The sequence below is a fragment of the Sceloporus undulatus genome, chromosome 3, assembly GCF_019175285.1.
Source record: "Sceloporus undulatus isolate JIND9_A2432 ecotype Alabama chromosome 3, SceUnd_v1.1, whole genome shotgun sequence".
Classification (NCBI taxonomy): Eukaryota; Metazoa; Chordata; class Lepidosauria; order Squamata; family Phrynosomatidae; genus Sceloporus; species Sceloporus undulatus.
Genome location: NC_056524.1, coordinates 108,512,445 through 108,532,278, shown reverse-complemented (window position 1 = coordinate 108,532,278; position 19,834 = coordinate 108,512,445). Strand labels below are relative to the sequence as shown.

At 41.9% G+C, this 19,834-nt stretch overlaps 2 protein-coding genes across 7 annotated transcripts in view; one reads left to right on the top strand and one right to left on the bottom strand.

The window, feature by feature from the left end:
* Window positions 1-8,842, bottom strand: part of CARS2 (cysteinyl-tRNA synthetase 2, mitochondrial) — a 34,744-nt gene extending 25,902 nt beyond the window's left edge. For 4 of the 6 annotated variants that reach the window (XM_042457990.1, XM_042457991.1, XM_042457992.1 and 1 more), the window contains exons 1-5: window positions 8,557-8,842; window positions 5,743-5,793; window positions 3,533-3,650; window positions 2,311-2,382; window positions 1,533-1,638 (exon numbers count right to left, since the gene is read on the bottom strand). In XM_042457990.1, the coding sequence (XP_042313924.1) occupies window positions 1,533-1,638; window positions 2,311-2,382; window positions 3,533-3,650; window positions 5,743-5,793; window positions 8,557-8,795 (586 nt within the window). In that variant the 5' untranslated portion in view covers window positions 8,796-8,842. The remainder of the gene's footprint in view (window positions 1-1,532; window positions 1,639-2,310; window positions 2,383-3,532; window positions 3,651-5,742; window positions 5,794-8,556) is intronic. The other 2 variants (XM_042457996.1, XM_042457995.1) reach the window with 2 other exon arrangements.
* A 9,574-nt stretch (window positions 8,843-18,416) lies between these two features.
* The window catches only part of ING1 (inhibitor of growth family member 1), a 7,723-nt gene continuing 6,305 nt past the window's right edge, over window positions 18,417-19,834 (top strand). The window contains exon 1 of the mRNA XM_042460571.1: window positions 18,417-19,208. Within this exon, the coding sequence (XP_042316505.1) occupies window positions 19,064-19,208 (145 nt within the window). The 5' untranslated portion in view covers window positions 18,417-19,063. The remainder of the gene's footprint in view (window positions 19,209-19,834) is intronic.

Genomic DNA, 19,834 nt, shown 5'->3' with positions numbered 1-19,834 from the left:
ACAGGAAAGGATTTCCATTTAGTTCCTGTTGTTCAAAAAAAGGTATGCACTAGGCCTAAAATGGTCCAGTAAAGGCCAAAAACATGGTGAAAATCTTCCTTAAGTTTCCTTGGGAACATTTGGAGACAAAAATTATTTTGATTTTTTTGAGGGAGCAGGTACAGCGAGGTGCAGCCTTTCAAAGTCATCTGTCAGCTAATGCAGCTGCATAGCTTTCCAATGATTGCCACTCTGATCGAATTTTGCCCACCCCATTTTAGAGTTACTGACTTTCTAAGGGTATTTCTGGAGGTATTTTAACAAAAATTCCCTAAGATTTTTTGCCACTTGCTTTTCAATTCTAGGGGAGTCCTTCCCCTGAAGTAATGGAATGTACAGTAATATATAGTACAAATGCAATGCAATTAGTAACTGTTTAAACACTGTTGTAAATAATCAAAACAAACAACTTTCTGAACACTTCAACAAGGAATGGGAATTAATCACTTTGAAAAGTTATTCTTCTTTCCAAGTTCTGGTGAGATTGAACAGGGCAATCAGAGGCACCTCATGCCTTCTACAACCAGCACAGATCAATATCAAGGCTGAGGGAAGTGAACTGCCCATGGGCCAAATGAGGAAGAGAGGAAGATCAGATCAGGACTATTGTGTTTCTTGAACATACTGCTAACAAGCATGAACATCAACTGTCAGCAGAAATCAAGATGAAATGCTACTCTGCAAAGGTCTGCTTTGTAAAATGAGCAGTCAATGCATTTTTAAGTAAGAAATTATGTTCAAATGAATACCCAGTCCTATCTTTTGGACATGCAGGGGAGACAAAGAGACACATGTAATTTAATCAATAAACCAAAACCAACAATTCATATTGGAAACCGCATTGACTAATACTAAAATTTAGTACATTTGGAACTCTGAATCTACTCTCTGCTTTTTAAAAATCACCTCCACTTCAATCCAAAAGTCAGGATTTTAGATAGCCCAAAAAATATCACTTATGAACCATGTGGGTGAGAAAATGGACACTCAGTAACAATTTCTTTAATAATAATGCCTTGATCAGTAGAAATGCCAAGACGAAGCTTTAAAATGGTCCCTTGTGCCTGGAATTTCTGTTATTCCCAGCATCCTTGTCAGAGACATCTCCTGACTGAGGTCTTAAGCCTTGGTCAGGATTCAGTTTGGGAGGGTTGGAAAGAAGACAGAGAGGCAAAAACAAGTGGGAATCAAAGCAGACAAGACTGTGGTATAGCAAGGGGCAGGGAAGAAAAAAGTGGCTGCTGTGGGTAGATTCTAAACGAGCAAAATCGCCAGCTGCCTCTCACTGCTTCCTTTGATATGGTCTGTCAACAATTTTACAAACTCAGTGAAGAAAAACAAGTCATTCCTGACTACGTGCAGTACAGTGCATTTGCTGTTCAACAGGTGGAGCAGATGTTGTCAAACTGAGGCAAAAACAGTAGCAAAAACAGCAAATCTGACATGCACATATATCACACATAACAACTGATTCTACAGTTTAAAAGACCTACCTTTTGAAGTTGCATAGCCATGTCCACTAGTAATGATCTTCTGTATAAAATAAATGATCTGAGGAATATTTTCAGTCACTCTCATATAGACTGTAGGAGGAAGAACCTTAAAAAAAATAATGTCCTGTTATTACTCCAGATTGCACAGCTAAGCAATCCCTTTGATAGGAACAGTCAAATGTGTTGAAATACTATGTTACCTTAAAATGCTACAAAAATCTTCATCAGGCTCAAGGGTACAAAATGCAGGGGACTGAGACAAAACAAGGCATTAAACCAGATGTTTTTTCCATGAATTCTGAACTGCAAGCCCAGTTTCATGATGGAGAGTGCAAACATACTGATTTAGTAACTACCAGGTAGTGATTCTGGGATAACGCAAAGGGTGAGCCTTATTTATGAAAACGTAAAGGCAAACAGTCTTCATACTATCAACACTGGAGGTTAATGTTGGGCTAATCAAGCAGATTATTAGAAGCATATTTAAGATATACCCAAACAACAATGTGTTTTTCTGTTTTTGTTTTTAAAATAATGCAGCAACTTGATAGTTGAATTTGGCAGAACATATTGTGTTCAGAACATATTGGTTGTATTGCACAGAGGGGCGGGATAAAAATACATTTTATATTGTTGTTGTTATTATTATTATTATTATATTGGCAAAAAATGCCTAGCAAACCAAAGAAGGGGTTTCCTACTGCCAAAACATCAATTTAAACAAACAAAACCACCTTTTCTTTTCAGAGCAACAATTTATCAGATTAAATGTCTGTACCTTTAAAGCAGCCATGTCCTGCTTAAAATCTTCCTCATAAAAACGGGCAAGAGACATTGGTGATATACCGATCTGTTTTTAAAAAAAGGAACACACTGGTAAATCACATATAAGATGGCTGATTGGTTAACTAACAGCTTACTGAGAGAGAGAGAAAAGGTACAAAATAAAACCAAGAAGCCTCATTAAATGCTCGCCTGAGGAGATACCAGTCCTAGATGTCAAGGGGTGGGGACAGGAAGAACAAGTGATCTTTATTAAAAACAACCTTCATTTAAATTTTACTTGGATTTCAAGTATACCCTCAAATGTTGTAAAGCAGGAATAACAGGTGACAGCTTTCTTGAGCCACTGTAAGCAAATATATATATATACACACACACACACACACACACACACACCATGATCAGACATTCCTGAAAATACTTTATACTATTACATATTTCATTCAATGAGAAAAACGCATATAGTACTACACAACAGGTTGATCCAAAATGGGATGGTTAAACACACCCCATGTGTTTTGACAGGAGTCTGAAAGGGGCAGGGAGGAATTATCCATTCAGAAGGATTTCACTCATTCTAATTTCATTTTGGCTATGTCACATCCGCACCCACAGGCCTATTCAGAGTGAGGTTCTGCACATGACCAAATCTGTCTCTGTAATGACATGATATCATTATGCTGTCAATATAATCTTGGCCTGGGATCACCTCAGAAACAAACTTTTCTTTTAAGGAGTGCCAGCAGTTCAGATTAGGGAAACAAATAGCTGTTCAAAGCATATAAGATATTTGTGTGTGGTAGAAAACAAAGTGAATCTCCTCAGGGTACAAGAGCCACTACACAGTTAAACAGCTTAATCATTACATTTTAATATTTCCGGAATTCTTAGCATAAAATATACTTGACTTGCTTAGTATTAGTCAAATCCTGATTTAATTGAGAAAGGTGATGGGTCTAGGAAGTGATCGTGCAACAACAACAACAACACACCCTCAAACTCATTACCTTGCTCTGGGTCTAGTACACATTTTCATTTATGTTAAAGGAAAATAAAAGGAAGGGAGACAAAAGCAAATGGTCATTCTTCCAAGTATTCAAAAATCTTAGAACCTGTGCACAGGTCAAAGAAGATCAGTTTCATTTTGTTGCCTAATCCAATGGATTTTATGCTAAGCAAATTCAAAAATTACACCGCAAGCAGAACTATAAATTTACCTCATTGGCTCTCCTAATTATTTTGTCATCTATATCTGTAATTCCCATCACCATGACCACTTCCTTTCCAAACATCTGTGTCAATATTCTTCTAATTATATCAAACCTAACATAGGAGCTGTAAAAAAAAAAGATGCATGTATGTTACTACATTGATGGATACTGCATAATCCAACATTAAACTCTGAATCAGGTATTCTCAGCCTCTTTGAATGAGGAGACCTGCAACATGAGTGTGCTAGAAGTACAGAATCCTGTGGTGCCTAAAAAGTTAATAGATTTATTGTAGCACAAATGTAAATCAGGGAAGGCCCGACTCCAAGCATACAACCAGAGCCTGGTACAAAAGGCACACACTTGAAATTGAACCATTCTGAGCCTAAAACCTAAACAGAATGCTACTCCCTATTTTTCTACACAAAAATCCACTACTCAGCTACCATAGGAGCACTCGGAGGTTTCAGGGAATGAAAATCTAGCTTGGGGGGTCATTTTACTACTATTGTTAAACAATTAAGACTCAGAACTCATTGTTGCTCTACCTTCTGCACTCATATGCTTGATAGGAGAAGAGCCGTCTCCATCAGATCTGTGTATATATACAGGTCATATACAGAGAAGATGGAATTTGGATTCAACACACCTTCAGCAGGCCTACTGTCCACTCAGCATCTTTGCCAGATAGAGTTGTGCTTTGGCAGTTGGCAGAACAACTGTGCAATTTTAAAAATGTTGTTGTTGTGTGCTTCCAAGTCTTTTTTTAAAAATCACGGTGACCCTAAGGCAGATCTATCATACGGTTTTCTTGGCAAGTTTCTTCAGAGGGAGTTTGCCATAGCCATCCTCTGAGGTTGAGAGGGTATGACTTGCCCAAGGTCACCCAGTGGGCTTTTATGCTCAAGTGGGGAATCAAACCCTGATCTCCAGAGTCATAGTCCAATATTCAAACCACTACACCATGCTGGCTCTCATTTTTTAATAGTTGCTAATAGTGTGCATTGTACACTGTATATGTTTACCTGGAACTCGAATATCCTATCTACCAAAGAAAGTGGATTGTAATTCATGAAAGTTCATGTTGAAATAAATCTTAGCCTTGAAGGTGTCGGAAGGTGTCAGGTGTTGTTGTGCTAAAATGGGACAGGCCATGTGAGCAAACAAAATTGCTCTACTCTTCTTGGAGAAACATGCTGAATCAGATGTAATTTAGTCCAGCAATCTGTTCATACAGCAGCCAATCGCATGCCTGTGGGAAGGCTACAAGGGGACATAACTGCAAGGGCATTTCTCTGCAAGCTCTCCAGCAATTTCTGCTAATGATAATACAGAAGTACTGTATGGTGTCTCTGGCAGAAGAGAGGAGCAACACATAAATGAACACATCATGACAATAGCTGCCAAGTATCTCATCCTCCAATCCCCCTTTAAAGCCCTTAAAATTGGGAGCCATTACAATATCTCATGGCAGCAAATTCCACAGTTTAACTAAACATTATATGGGGATGACATGGGTTGGCTTTAAGATAAGAGACAGAAATGCTGGCGCTAAGAGTAATTTTGCTTGTGAAGTCCTAGTGCAAAATACTCTACATAATCCTTCCACCAGGGTTAATGCATATTTTAGATCTCAGAAAGAGCTCTTCTTTATGTGGGGCTGACAGTCTTCTACTTCCTCTTCTATGACTCAGTTGGATTCATCTAGGTACTGTTGTTATGTGCCTTTCTATCAATTCTGACTTACAGTAGGAGATGCTATAATAGGGTTGTTTTGCCAATATTTATTTGGAGGAGGTATGCCACTCCAAAGAGAATTTTACGCTTTCAGCCTTTCTTTTAAGCTGAGTGTGAATGGCCCAAGGTTACGCATGAGTGTTCATGGCTGAGCACATATTCATCTAACTACACTTACTTGTAAGTTATACTTTTCAGTTCAATAAAGTCCTGCTCTGTGTTGAAATAGGCAAATCTCTTACAAAGTTAATATTCTGCACTACAACTCTCATATGCCCACAGCCAGCATGGCCAGTGGCCATGTTGTTGGTAGATTTCTGATTTTAAAAAAATTAATTCCTCTAAAGTCTGAAAGACTTATTTTTATGAATATAGGCAACCCCATATGCTAATAGACTAAGAGCTGTATTCTATTCTCTGTCTAGCCTAGTTGCTAGGATATGCATGTCAATAAAAATAAGCAAAGCATAAAAACATACCAAGCATGTCCAAGGTGTGCATGGTCATACACAGTTGGTCCACAACTATACCTATTAATAACAAGAACAACAACAAAAAAATCATATCAACACTGATTGACAGAAGAAAGATGGCAGTAAATGGTGGTTTGCAAAGGGGTACTTTGAAGAGGCACTTGGGAGGTTCACAACTCCACCAGTCCATGCTGAACGTTGCTTATACAGTATTGTGTCCAAGATGCAATGCTACAACCACAAACTATCCAGAAATAGATGGCTGATGGTCTCAGAGCCTACTTTAGGTCTCATTTTGAACATAATTCTTTTACAGAAGCCTCTCTGACTTTTGGGCCACTGTGGCCCTCTAGGTCTCTTTGGACTACCCTGCCCATAATCCCTCACACTGGCTATATTGACTAGGGCTGGTGCAAGTTGTGAGTTAAAGGGAAACAATTCCTGGTGCATCATAAATGCCCACCCCAGCCTAAATCTTCCTGCCCTTGCCTGATTTTTACTTTGAAGAAATAGCCAAAAGCTGACTCTCCCTATAGCTGGGTTCACTTCTCAGCCCCTAGCCATATTCTCTTGATCTGGGCCTTCCTTCTACTTGATCAACATTCACAATCCCTACTTGGGTGTGTTCTGCACTAGTGTTTCTTAAATTATCTGATGGGTGGCAGGCTTCCCTCCCAACACACACACACAATGTCAGAGACCCACAACACATTTGTGCCATTGGCTACAAACTATTTCTTGGACAGTCTTGATAGACCACCACTTTGAGTAGCACAGCTCTTGCTACATTTCTTCAAAGTCCAACCTATGGCAACCCTACCAAAGGGATTCCTTGACAAAATTTGTTCAGAGGTGGCTTGTCACTGCCTTCCTCTTGAGGCTGAGAAGGTGTGACTTGTCCAAGGTCACCCAGACACGGTTCTTATAGCTGAATAGGAATCTGGACCCTGGTCGCCCAGAGTCCCAGTCCAATGTTCAAACATCACATTGGCTCAGCTCTCCCCTACCTTACCATTTTAGCATTTAGACAGCATCTCCTATTCAACTTACTTATCTTCCGTTTTTAACAACCAGGAATTATTATGCAGTTACTTGTGGTTGTTAATATTTAGCTAGCTTCACAACATACAGCCACCTCTTCTGACAAGGTTCTTTCACTTTGACATACAGTCTAACAACCAGAAACTCAGCAGATGAGGTCCTCTACCCTTAGAGCACCCTCACTGCCAAAAAGACTCCCACCTGTTGTTGTTGTTGTTGTTTCTGCGTTGGCACTATGACTCTGGAGAGAAGGTTCGACTCCCGCTGGGTGACATTGGGGAAGTCACACTCTCTCAGCCTCAGATGGCAATGGCAAACCCCCTCTGAAGAAACTTGCCAAGAAACCCCTGTGATGAAACTGCCTTGGCATTGCCATAATTCGGAAATGACTTCACAGCATATACAACAACAACAAAGAGGAGGCCTGAGTCAGTCTGATGTCATTGTTTGAACCTTGGACCAAGACTTTGGGAGCAGGGTAACCAGATGTCCTCCTTTTCCAAGACCTGCCCAGGAAAAATTCCCAAAAGTCCTCAGTTTTGACCACGACTCAGAAGCATGAATTTACATTTATAGTAGTGTTATTCCTATATTATATATGTCCTCCTTTCTGGAACTTAGGACATCCGGTCACCATGTCTGGAAGACCAGGGTTGAGATACTTATTCCGCCATGGGAACCCACTGGGTGATCCCTTGGGCAAGTCACACTTTCTCAGCCTCAGAGGAAAGCCATGGCAAGCCAAATGTGAACCAATTTTGTCAAGGCATCCCTTCGGTAGGGCTCCTGTAAGTTGGAGTGGACTCTTTTAAGGCACCTAACAAGAGCTGTGTGTGCGACTCAAAAGCAGAAACACACCCAAGCAAAAGCAGAGGTCTCCCTGTCCCTAAACACTGACATCCCAGAATAAATAACAACAACAACAATAATACTATTAATAATAATAATAATATTACATTTAAAATACAGAATATTATGTGTGTATGTGTATATATATATATACACACACACACACACACACATACAGACACACACACATACACATGCCCCTTTACCTTTTTAATAATATTTATAATTTATACTATTTATAATACAGAACATATAATATATAACACTGTATTTATATATATAATATCTATACATTTAGCTTTCTATTACTAAGAACTTATAATGCATATTAATACTGTATATAATAATTATATATTATATACAATATTTTTATATATAGACACCTTTAGCTTTAAAATAATATTTATAATTTATAGTATTTATATTATTATTGTTGTTGTTGTTGTTGTTATAATTTTCTTACATCCTGCCTTTCTCCCAATATAGAGACTCAAGGTATAACATATTATATAATACTTTACCTTTTATATAAGAACTTATAAGACATAACATTATATATATACACACACACACACACACACACATTATTAATATGTTATTGGAGGAAGGTAAAGGTGTGTACTGTGTGTGTGTGTGTGTGTGTATATATATATATATATAATGTATTATAAGTTCTTATTATTAAAACGGTAACGGTAAATACATTATATATATATATATATATATATATATATTACCTTTATCTTTTCAATAAGAATTTATAATACATAATAATATATATTACATATTATATATATATATATATATATATATACTGTATATGGGGTTGTTGTGGGTTAGACGCCCATTCGAATATCAATCCTTGAAACAAACAAACAAACAAACAAACAAACAAGCAAGCATAGAAGCCTATGTAATCTCCCTGTTTACCAAGTGACCACCTGGGGGTTCCCCAGGACCAGGGGCTCCTTGTTCCTGCTGAGGCTGTTGTAGGTCTGGAGGCCGGTCTCCCGGCCCTTGGGCTTCACCCACTTCGCCCCAGGGACCGCGGCGCCGACAGCGCTGCAGCATTGGCTCTCCCTCCTGCGCCAAACCCGCTTCCATCCCGCTACAGAAGCCCATCCGCACTGCCGGAGACTTAAGCGTTGCATCATCATCATCATCACCATGAGCTAGAGCCAGAGCTGCATGGCCCGGCGGCAGCAGCGGCAGCAGCAGGGCCTGGAACTGGAAGAGAGGGAAGAAGAAGGAGGCGGACCAGGGCCAGCTCGGGCTCCTCCTCCTGCTTCCAGCGTGACTGGGAGGAGGAGGAGGAGGAGGAGGAAGGGAAGGAGGCCTCCCTTCACAGCCCTGGCCGACTGTAGGAACAGCCTCCGCGGTGGTAGCTACAGCCGGAGAAGGAGGAGGGCCTTCACTGGAGCCTCCTCCTCCGAGGCCGCCTTCTCTTCCCCCATTTCTGCTTCCCAAGCCTTATCCAAGGTGCCTCAGCACAGATAATAACAATCACAAGGCCAACTCCATCATAGAATCACAGAGTTGGAAGAGACCCCTAGAAGGGCCCCTGTATTCTGCCATGCAGGAACTCTCAGTCAAGGCATCCCCTGTGACAGATGGCCATCCAGCCTCTGCTTAAAGACCTCCAAGGAAGGAGACTCCACTACCCTCCGAGGAAGGAGTGTCTTCCACGGTCCGACAGCCCTTACTCTCAGGAAGTTCCTCCTAATGTTGAGCAGGAATCTCTTTCCCTGTAGCTTGCATCTATTGTTCTGGGTCCTGTTCTCTGGAGCAGCAGAAAACAAGCTTGCTCCATCCTCGATAAGCCATCCTTTCAAATATTTAAACACGGATATTTAAATAGGGATCAAGTGTGTTTTGGACACTTGTTGTGTGCCTTCCTTTTCAACTTGTGGCAAGTTTCTTCAGAAGGGGGGGTTTGCTATGACCATCCTTAGGCCGAGAGAGTGTGACCCCCCCCCCCAGTCGCCCATTGTGTTTCATGGCCCAGCTGGGAGTCTTGAAGGCACACAACAACCAACATTTCCTCAGAGGTTGGGCCCATAAATGTCAGTCGGGCTTAACTCCCCAAAAACTGGGAATAGGATTGCAGTCTGCATCTGAGAAACCATGTTTAGGAATGGAGGTTTTTCTATGTACTCTTTTGGAAATTGGTCAGAACTCTGAAGCAGCCCCATTCATTTGTGAAGTCAAAGGTTTTCATGGCCAGCATCCATAGTTTTTTGTGGGTTTTTCAGGCTCTGAGGCCATGTTCTAGAAGAGCTTATTCCTTACGTTTCACCAGCATCTTCAGAGAAGGCTGGCATGGAAGAGAGTGGGATACACACACACACACACACACACAGTGGGACCTTGTTATCCGCTGGGGTTTGGTTCCACGACACACACACACACCCCGTGGATAACAAAATCCATGGATGCTCAAGTCCCATTCAATCCAATGGCATAACATAATGGTGTCCCTTATATAAAATGGAAAATCAAGGTTTGCTGTTTGGAATTTATGATTTTTCTTAATATTTTCAAGCCCGTGGATGCTTGAATCCGTGGGTAAAAAATCCATGGATAAGGAGGGTTGATTGTATATACTGTTGGTTGAGAGGAGATTATTTGCATGTTAATCTGTGTATTCTGCTGTTGAATGACAAGGCCTTCAACAACAAAACAACACACAGATTAACATGCCAATAGCTTCCTCTCATCCAACAGCATATACATACCCTATTCTCTTCCATGCCAGTATGCCAGTTACAGATGCAGGCAAAACATCAGGAATAAACCCTTGCAGAACACAGCCTCATAGCCCAACCCCCCCCCGAAAAAAACTATAGTCCTATTCATATTGACTGAGAAGTTAGACCTATTCAATTATAGTGTGCTATAAAACTTAACATGCTTTGTATTTGAACAGGATTGTGACCTCAAACTAAATTTAAGCTCTGAATTCACTCAAGTCCTTCATAATTTTTGCAATGCTTATTTCGACCCTACTAATAATAATTTCATCCCAGAGAGAGGACCTAAACATGCTTACTTGGGAATAAATCCCATCAAACTGAAAGGCTGCAGTCCTAAACGCTCTGAGAGTGGGGTACAAATACTCCAAATAAACAAATAAATGTTTGCTAGGGAGGAAACTGCATTTAGAGCTGGACTAAGACATGCTGGGCCCTTAAGCTATATCAGTTTTAAGAAGCCCCATAGTATTTACCCAAAATATTTGAGTCTCAACATTTTGGGTTCCAAAAGAGAGAGAGAGAGAGAGAGAGAGAGAGAGATTTGGGGGCCCATCCTAATCGGAGACTGTAAAGTCTAGCTTATATTGGTTATAAATCCAGACTGGTTCCACTAAATACATTGGGACTAATCTCTGAGCAAACATGCATATAGATGGCTGTGCAGTTAAACTTGTTTGGAAATGGGCCACAGAGCAGTTGCTTTTTCTGGTCAATTGCATCCAAAAGTTGGCTGAAAATGCCTAGTCCTTTCTGTGACTAGTTCACAGAATCCTCTTGATTTTGTTTTCACTGTGTAAAGGTACCAATCAGGAGAAACAAACAAACTAAGTCCATGATCCAAGATGGCTTTTTATTTTGCATGCAAATGAACACAGGGGAATCATTTCTACCAAACTGTGCCACCGGTCAAAGCAGAGAGCAGCCTTTTATACAGAAGACAGTGCTTAAGTTTTGGGCACCCTCCTTCTGAACTTTCAATAACCCAAATTTAAAAAAGTGTGTTCTTAACATTTAATGAGGACGAAACTCTATGTCTTAATTGGCACCGAAAACTGATTTATCTCCCTCCTTGTCTGGGTCAGCTTGGCCTTGACTTTGCAGGTGCACTGTTATTGTGCCAAAACTCAGAAAGGGAAAGGTGGGGAGAGAAAGTAAGGAGTAGAAGAGGGGGGCAACACAGCCAAAGGAAGAGCAGCGAGAGAGAGGGGGGTTTATCAAACCCTCACAACTGTATCATGAAGTCTTTATGGGATCGTCTTTCAACTGTTTGCCCATCATGGGCTTTTACTGCATCTCCAGATGCATTTTAATCTGTAAATCTGCATTTCATAAGTGTTTTTCTTTTACAGTTAGAGTAATGCACTATTAGACCCTATTCAGTTCAAGGACCCTAAATCACAAGTGCAATAAAGCACTTTAATTATCATGCTGGAATACCCTCCACTTTATTAATGGGTATTATTGTTGTTTATAAGTCCAACTTATTTTATTAAATGCCATCACATCTACAGCTTAGCGCAAAAGATGACGCTACTCCCCTGCCCTTCCAGATGATGGTCTACACTGCTCTGCAACCAGACTGTGGGACAGACACCCATGGTCCAGAAGAGGTTCACCTTCAGCACTTATCCAATTTAAAGAAGCCCTTGGCTAAAATTCGAAAATCACCTTTTGCCTCAGCCAAAGCTTTGCCAGGTACCATTAAGTTCAATGAGACTCACTCTCAGGCAGATGTGATCCAGTTCTACTTCTTTCTTTTATGTGCTTTTGCCTCCTCGTATCTATATTTTATTAAAATTAAGTGCTGAAAACTGAGAGACCCAGCTAATGGAAATCATGGAGACACAGAGCTGAAAGGGACCATCAGGACCATCTAATTCAACTCCTTGTCTTTCAGGAAAACAGACAGCACTCTTGAAAGATGGCCAGCCAATCTCCAGATAAGAGGCCAGCCAACCTCCATTTAAAAACCCAAGGAGAGGCAGTTTGTTCCCAAGTCAGACAACTTTTAGCATCAATTTAAATTCATTGATTCATGTTATAATTTCCAGAGACATAGAGATCTAATTCCAACATCAGTGCTAGTCAAAGTGGTTGTACCTGGTGCATTTCCAGGAAAGAAACCAACCATTGGAGCTGATGTCTATGGCACACTGAGAAAAATAATAATTGTTGGTTGCCCACATCAATAGCCTGAGAAGCATTGTTCTACAATGACATCCCTTCACAATTTTTAAATATAGCTATTGTGTTACAACCCAGGAGTTTATCACAGGGTTTTTTCCCATGCAGAAACGGGATTTAAAACAGGGAAATCCCGCAAAAGCGGGATCATTTTCACACATCACATATGAACGTGTACTGAAAGTGGAAAAATCCCACAAATGTAGGATCGTTTTCACACAATATCATGGGCACTGAGCATTAATGCAAAAATAAACCACACAGAAAGTGGACAACATTGACTGCTTTTTTTATTTTTATTTTTTTACTTTCAGGAGAATCCCAAAAGTAAAAAGCAGTCGATTTTGTCCACTTTCTGTGCAGTTTATTCTTGCGTTAATGCTCAATGCCCATGATGTCATATGAAAACGATCCAGTTTTTGCGGGAATTTCCCTAGATTTAAATCCCGTTTTTGCATGGGATTTAGACACTTAGCCTTTCGTGTGATAAACTTCTCAGTCTTCTCTTTTCCAAACTAAACATACCCATATCCCAAAGCCTTTCCTGAGAGAGCTTTGTTTCTAGACATTTTACCATCTTGGTTGGCTACCTCAGATCGTGTTCCAGCTTGTCAATACACATGTCCCTCCATATTCACTAGGGTTAGGAGCACAAGACCCCTGTGAATATGGAAAAACCACAAATAACAAAAACACCATGTTTTTACCCGAGAGGACACTTCTCTAGGAATCTCTAGGTTCTCCAGTGCAACTCTGTGGCCATTGTCCGACAGACACTGACCATGGGATTGTGCTGGAGGAGCTACAAATGCCTAGTAGAGTGTTCTCTCTAGGAATCTCTAGGTCTTTCTGTGCAACTTTTAATTAAAGTTGACCACAGAGTTGCACTGGAAGACCTAGATATTCCTGGAGAGAACATAAATCCACGAATACTCAAAGCTGCAAATATCAAAGCCGCAAATATGGAGGGATGAGTGTATTGTTCTTGAACTGTGGTGCCCAGAACTGATCACACAGTATCCCGAGTCAGGTCTGACAAAAGTAGAATAACGGGGAATAAAGAGTGGAATTGTTTTTAGTGTAATAAAATATAAACCATTTCAAGGCAACACTTAAATAAATAGGATTTATTTACCCCAATCTGTTCAAATGAGAAAAGGCCTTCCTTTCCCTGATCAGTATAGCACAGATTTGTTTGTTGTTGTTTGGTGCCTTCAAGTCATTTCCGACTTATGGCAAACCTACAGTGAACCTATCATAGGGTTTTCTTGGCAACATTTGTTCAGAGGAGGTTTGCCATTGCCTTTCTCTGAGGCTGAGAGAGTGTGACTTGCCTAAGGTCAGCCAGTGGATTTCATGTCTATCATAAACAGGGCTATCATATCACCTCTTAACCTTCTTTTCTCCAGACTAAACATCCCCAGCTCCCTAAGTCTTTCCTCAGAGGACATGGTTTCCAGACCCTTCACCATTTTAGTCGCCCTCCTTGGACACGGTCCAGTTTCTCAATGTCCTTTTTGAATTATGGTGCCCAGAACTGGACACAATATTCCAGGTGGGGCCTGAACAAAGCAGAATAGTGTGGCACTATTACTTCCCTTGATCTAGACACTATACTTTTATTGATGCAACCTAAAATTGCATTAGCCTTGTTAGCTGCCTCATCACACTGTTGACGCATGTTCAACTTATGGTCTACTCGGACTCCTAGATCCCTTTCACATGGAGTCTTGTTCAGCCAGGTGTCCCCCATCCTATATCTGTTCGTTTCATTTTTCCACCCTAAGTGCAGTACCTTACATTTCTCCATGTTGAATTTCATTTTGTTAGCTTTGGCCCAGCTTTCTATTCTATTGAGGTGATTTTCAATTTTGATCCTGTCCTCTGGCGCGTTAGCTACTCCTCCTAATTTGGTGTCATCTGCAAATTTGATGAGTATGCCCCCAATTCTGTCATCCAAGTCATTGATAAAGATGTTGAATAGCACTGGGCCCAGGACAGAGCCCTGCCCCTGTGGCATTCCATTGGTCACTTCTCTCCAGGATGAAAAGGTGCCATTGTTGAGCACCTTTTGGTTTCAGCCAGTCAACCAATTAGAAATGTAACAGTTAACTTGTCTAGCCCACATTTTACAAGCAAGAATGTCATGGGGAACCTTGTCAAAGGCCTTGCTGAAATCAAGATATACTGTGAATCTGTGTATAAAAAGTCAATGTATAAGAAGGGCCGACTGCATCTTCTGGCAAAGCTTTGGGCATTGTTTAGGAACTCCTTTTTCATTTACAACGTTGAGGGTGGCCTGTGGGTGGTATGGGATGGTAGGAGTCTGGGTGCAGAAATACCCAAATAAATTACATACTGGGGTCCCCAAGGATTAAAAAAGGGACTTCTAGGCTGCATCCACACTGTGGAAATACTCCATTTTGACACCACTTTAACTGCCATGGCTCTATGCTATGGAATTCTGGGAATTGTAGTTTTGTGAGGCATTTAGTTTTCTCTATCAGAGAGCTCTGGTGCCACAACAAATTAGTTCCCATAATTACATCGCATTGAGTCATGGTAGTTAAAGTGGTGCCAAGGTAGATTATCTTTTCAGTGCGGATGCATCCCTGGTGGGATCTGGAGGTGGGAACTAAACCTTATAGACATGATTGCCCTAGTTGCTTGATCCAGAAAAAGGAGGAGGAAAGAACCTTAGTTAAACAAAATCTGAAAGACAACAAAGCTCTGTGTTTTTTGGCATTGCTCCTCCCCTCTTTCACCCTGGCTCTGAAACAGGAGGCGCAGGAGGAAAAGGAAATTGTGCCTCATGAGAAAACAGCTTTCTTCCCATCCCTCTTCTTGGGATAGGTCAACAAGGAAGTGCCCCAGGGGAAAACATTTTCCTTCCCTCCCTTGACTGCCACAAAATAATCCCACACAGGCTGCATCCACACTGCAGAATTATGCCATTTTGATACCACTTTAAACTACTGTGTCTCAATGCTATGGAATTACGGGAATTGTCATCTGTTGTGGCACCAGTTCTCAAGTTGTTTCCAATTTAGGGTGACCCTAAGGGCTAAGGTGAAACTATCATGGGGTTTTCTTGGCAAGATTTATTGAGAGGCTTGCCATTGTGTGTAGCATGGGAAGTCAATGGGGGGGGGGGCAACACCATGAATTAATTACTGCACCAAGTGACACCACTGCTACATTGTAGAAACAATGCAGTTTAATGCCACTTCAACTGCCATGGCTCCATGCTACTGAATAATAATAATGAATAATGATGATAATTTTTGTTTCTTTCCTGCCTCTTCTCAGTTTTGTGAGGCACCAGCACAAAGGCAGAGAAGGCTAAAGACCTAGTAAAACTACAAATCCCTAGATTCTATAGGATGGAGCTGCAGCACTTAAAAGTAGTGCCAAACTGCATTATTTGTACAATGTAGATACACCCTACAGCTAAGGCTGCATCCGCACCAAAGAAACAATCCAGTTTGACACTCCTTTAACAGCCATGACTCAATGCTATAGAATCCTGGGAACTGTAGTTTGTTGTGGGCGACACCAAAACTCTGTGACAGAGAAGGTCCCGCAGAACTATGATTACTAGAATTGCATAGCACTGAGCCATGGCGGTTAAAGTGGTGTCAAACTGGATTATTTCCACAGTGCGGATGCAGCCAAGGTAGCCCTGTCAGCCTGTTCTCTAGATGTGCTTAATGTCCTCACATTTCTCCTTTCCCATAAGGCCACACTCACAAAACCGCTTTCAGAGAATGCATTGCAACCAAATGTATATTTACTATAATTTATTGTCTGTGCTATGTTGTTTTATTCTGTATTTTGTGTTTATGTGTGTGACTTTTTCTATTTTAGTATTTAGTACTGCATTGCATTTTATTTCACTGTTGGAATAGTTATGTTTTATTCTGCTTGTAAAGCACCCTGTACATGAATGCCACTATATAAATAATAATAATAATAATAATAATAATAATAATAATCATTATTATTATTATTGTTTCTTATAAAAACTCAGCCAAGCTTCCCCTTCTTTGGCCAGATGGGATAGAAACATTTCTCTCCCAATTATACCCATGTCCCCCTCCTTTTGTTTTCTGCAGCTGAGTGTGCTTGGATTTAAAAGAATTGGGACTACATCGGCTGAAACTGCAATGGCCACAACCCAGGCGCATGCGTAGCAGCACCGAAAGACGAAAAGCCTGCCGGGAAACGTAGTTAATTTCCCCTTCGCCGTGTCCTCCATTTTCTCTTCGCCTGTGGATCAGCTTTGCGCATGCGCCTTGTCTCTTCCTTGACGCTTCTCTTTCTTCCGGGATCAGAACCTATGTGGCTCACTATTGGATGGCAAAGAGGAGGGGCTGGGAACAAGCTGAGGCCTGATTGGTCAGGAAGGCTGTCTTTCTGGGAGTGCAATTATTGATGCAGTGGGAAGGAGATGTTGTTAACTCTCCCTTTGAGAGAGAGAAAAGTCCTGCAAACTGAGGAGAGGAGGGGGATCTGGGCAAATAAACCAAGGGGCGACCCCAGCCACAACCTTCAAGGCAAATAATGCAAAGAAAAACCGTGTTTGAAAATAGGGATGCAAAGGGTCTCTTGCAGCATCCTGGAGACTCACTGAAAGAGAGAAGTGGGGAGCATGAGCTTTACACATAAATGCACATAATACAGACATAAGGGAAGGAAGTAGCATCTGCATCCATTTGCCTCATAAAAGTTACCTCATAATGTCCCTAATAATGAAGTTACTTTGGTGATGTAAAACACCCAAGGCTGGCCCAAGTCATTTGTAATTTACTTCCAAAAAATAAAATAAAAAAGTTACATTTGTGACTTGAAACAGATACTGAAACAGAAAAAAGACATTTTCCTGTCTGAGGTGGAGCCCCAAATGAAGTCCCTTCTGGACCAAGTACCCATTAAGCCCAGAACTCAGTCCAGTAAGGCACCAGAGGCAAAAACCATGGGTAAATGCTGCTCCCATTCCCAAATGCATCTGAGGAAGGGGGCTCAGGTCTAGGAAAGTTCATGCTAAAGGTCTTCCAGTGAGGCTCCAAGGTGCTGCAGGATCCCTCTTGTTTTGCTTTATTTTTAAAAACATAAAATAAGGTCTCCAAGCAGAGCCCCATCTCCCTCTCTGGCCCTGGCTTTGCTTTCTTTGGCATGGAAGGAAGGAAGAGGGAGAGAGGAAGCAGCAGGAGGAGGCACCCTTCAGCAGCCATGGAGCTACCAAGGCCTCCCCTCACTTCCTTCCCTGCACTGAGGGGGGGGGGAGGGGATGTAAGGGTGGTCTAAGCAAGGCAAGCTCCAAAATGGACTCAGGTCCCAAGAACTTTATGCCCCGCGAGGTTCATTTTTTAAGTGTCTTCGGTCCAAAACACACTGCAGAAAAGGATCCAGTTTGAGACCGCTTTAACTGCCCTGGCTGAGTGCTCCGCTCTGGACCCCACAACAAACTCCAACTCCCAGAATTCCATAGCCTTGAGCCAAGACAGACGTAAAGCGGTGCCAAACCGAGTTGTTTCTCCAGTGTGGATGCAAGACGTTGAGACACAACAAAACACAACTCCCAGGACTCCACAGCAGGGAGAGCTGCGGCGTCAAAAGCGGGTTGTTTCCGCAGTGGGGATGTAACCATATCATATATACAGTATAGAGGGAGTATATACTGTACTATATATGTTTTCCTTAAAGGCAAGGGGAAAAAGAAGGGGCAGATTGGGTCTCCTCCTCAGCCTCTGTTCCGGGAGGGAGGGAGGGAGGGGGCAGAGCAGAGGAGGAGAGAGGAGGATGGGAGTGGTGCGCATGCGCAGTGGGTGGCGGGGCTGAATGTTTCCCAAGTGTTTGAAACTGGTATTTGGGTTTTCCACGTTGGATCAAGTGCGGCGGAGAGAGAGAGAGAGAGGCAGGCTGCATTAACATCGCGGGAGGAACCATAGCAGCGCCAGAGAAGCTGCTTCTTCTCTTTCTCCTCTTTCCTTTGCCAGGTGTTCTTTTTATATCGCATTTTGATTCCCACCGCAGCAGATCCTGTCTCTGTGGGTCTGGGTTTTTCTTCTTCTTCTTCTTCTTCTTCTTAAGACCTCCCTCCCTCCCTCCCCGTTGTACACACACTTTACACACACTCGGATCCACTCTGATTGTTCCTACTACCGCCGCCTTGGCGAGAGAGAGAGGACTAGTTGCCGACAACGACAACAGCCATTCAATCAGCTGCTACGGCGGCTGGGACTTGGAGGAAGAAAAGACAACCCTCCTGATGTAGCTCACAGTCAGCCTCAATCCCTCTCTCTCTCTCTGGCTCCTTTTTGTCTGTTGTTTTTAGTGGTGGTCCTTTTGGTTCCCATTGAGAGCCTCTGTTGCTGCTGCTGCTGCTGCTTTTTGGAAAGGAAGAAAAAACTCCTCTCTCTCCCATTTGAGAGAGAGAGAGAAGAGAAGAGAAGAGAAAGAAAAGAGAGAGAGAGAGAACCTTTTTCCCCCTCGCCCGGATGAAAATGCTGAACCCTGCCAACGGAGGGGAGCAGCTCCATTTAGCCAACTATGTGGAAGATTACATGGACTCCATCGAATCCCTGCCCTTCGATCTGCAGAGAAATGTCTCCCTGATGAGGGAAATAGACGCCAAATACCAAGGTAAAGAAAGGGCTTCCCCCCTTGCTCTCCCTCCTCTCTCCCTTTAATGCCTTCCTATATGTATGTATGTATGTATGTAAAAGCTACAGAGGGCTTTGCCTTTTCTGCAGAGATGGGTCTCTCTCCTCCTGTGTGCTTCCTCTCCTTCCTTCTTCCCCTTCTCCAAAATAATAATGGTAGCTTTTGCCTTTCTTTCTTTCTTTCTTTCTTTGCGAAAACAGAGAGATTTCAGAGGAAGAGTATAGATTAAGAGAGAGAGTGGGGAGGGAAAGGAGGGAGGACACACACACACACATATATACTGTACAGTATTAAAAAGCAAGGCTATGGTTGCAGAGCAGCCCTCCCTCCTCCTCCTCCCCCCCCCACTCTCTTTCTCAATCTATACTCTTCCTCTGAAATCTTTCTCTCTTTTCCTATAGTATACATATACAGTATGTGTATGTGTATATTCCTTTGGGGAAGAACAAAAGGGGAGGAAGGGTTAGCTTTTTAAGGTACAAATGAAATAAAAAGAAATGCTGGATGGATGGACAGACAGACAGACACACAAAAAGGCGGCTGCAACAGTAGGGGCAGAGGAGGGGCAGGGGAACTGGGACGCATGGGGCACTGAGGCGGCTGCT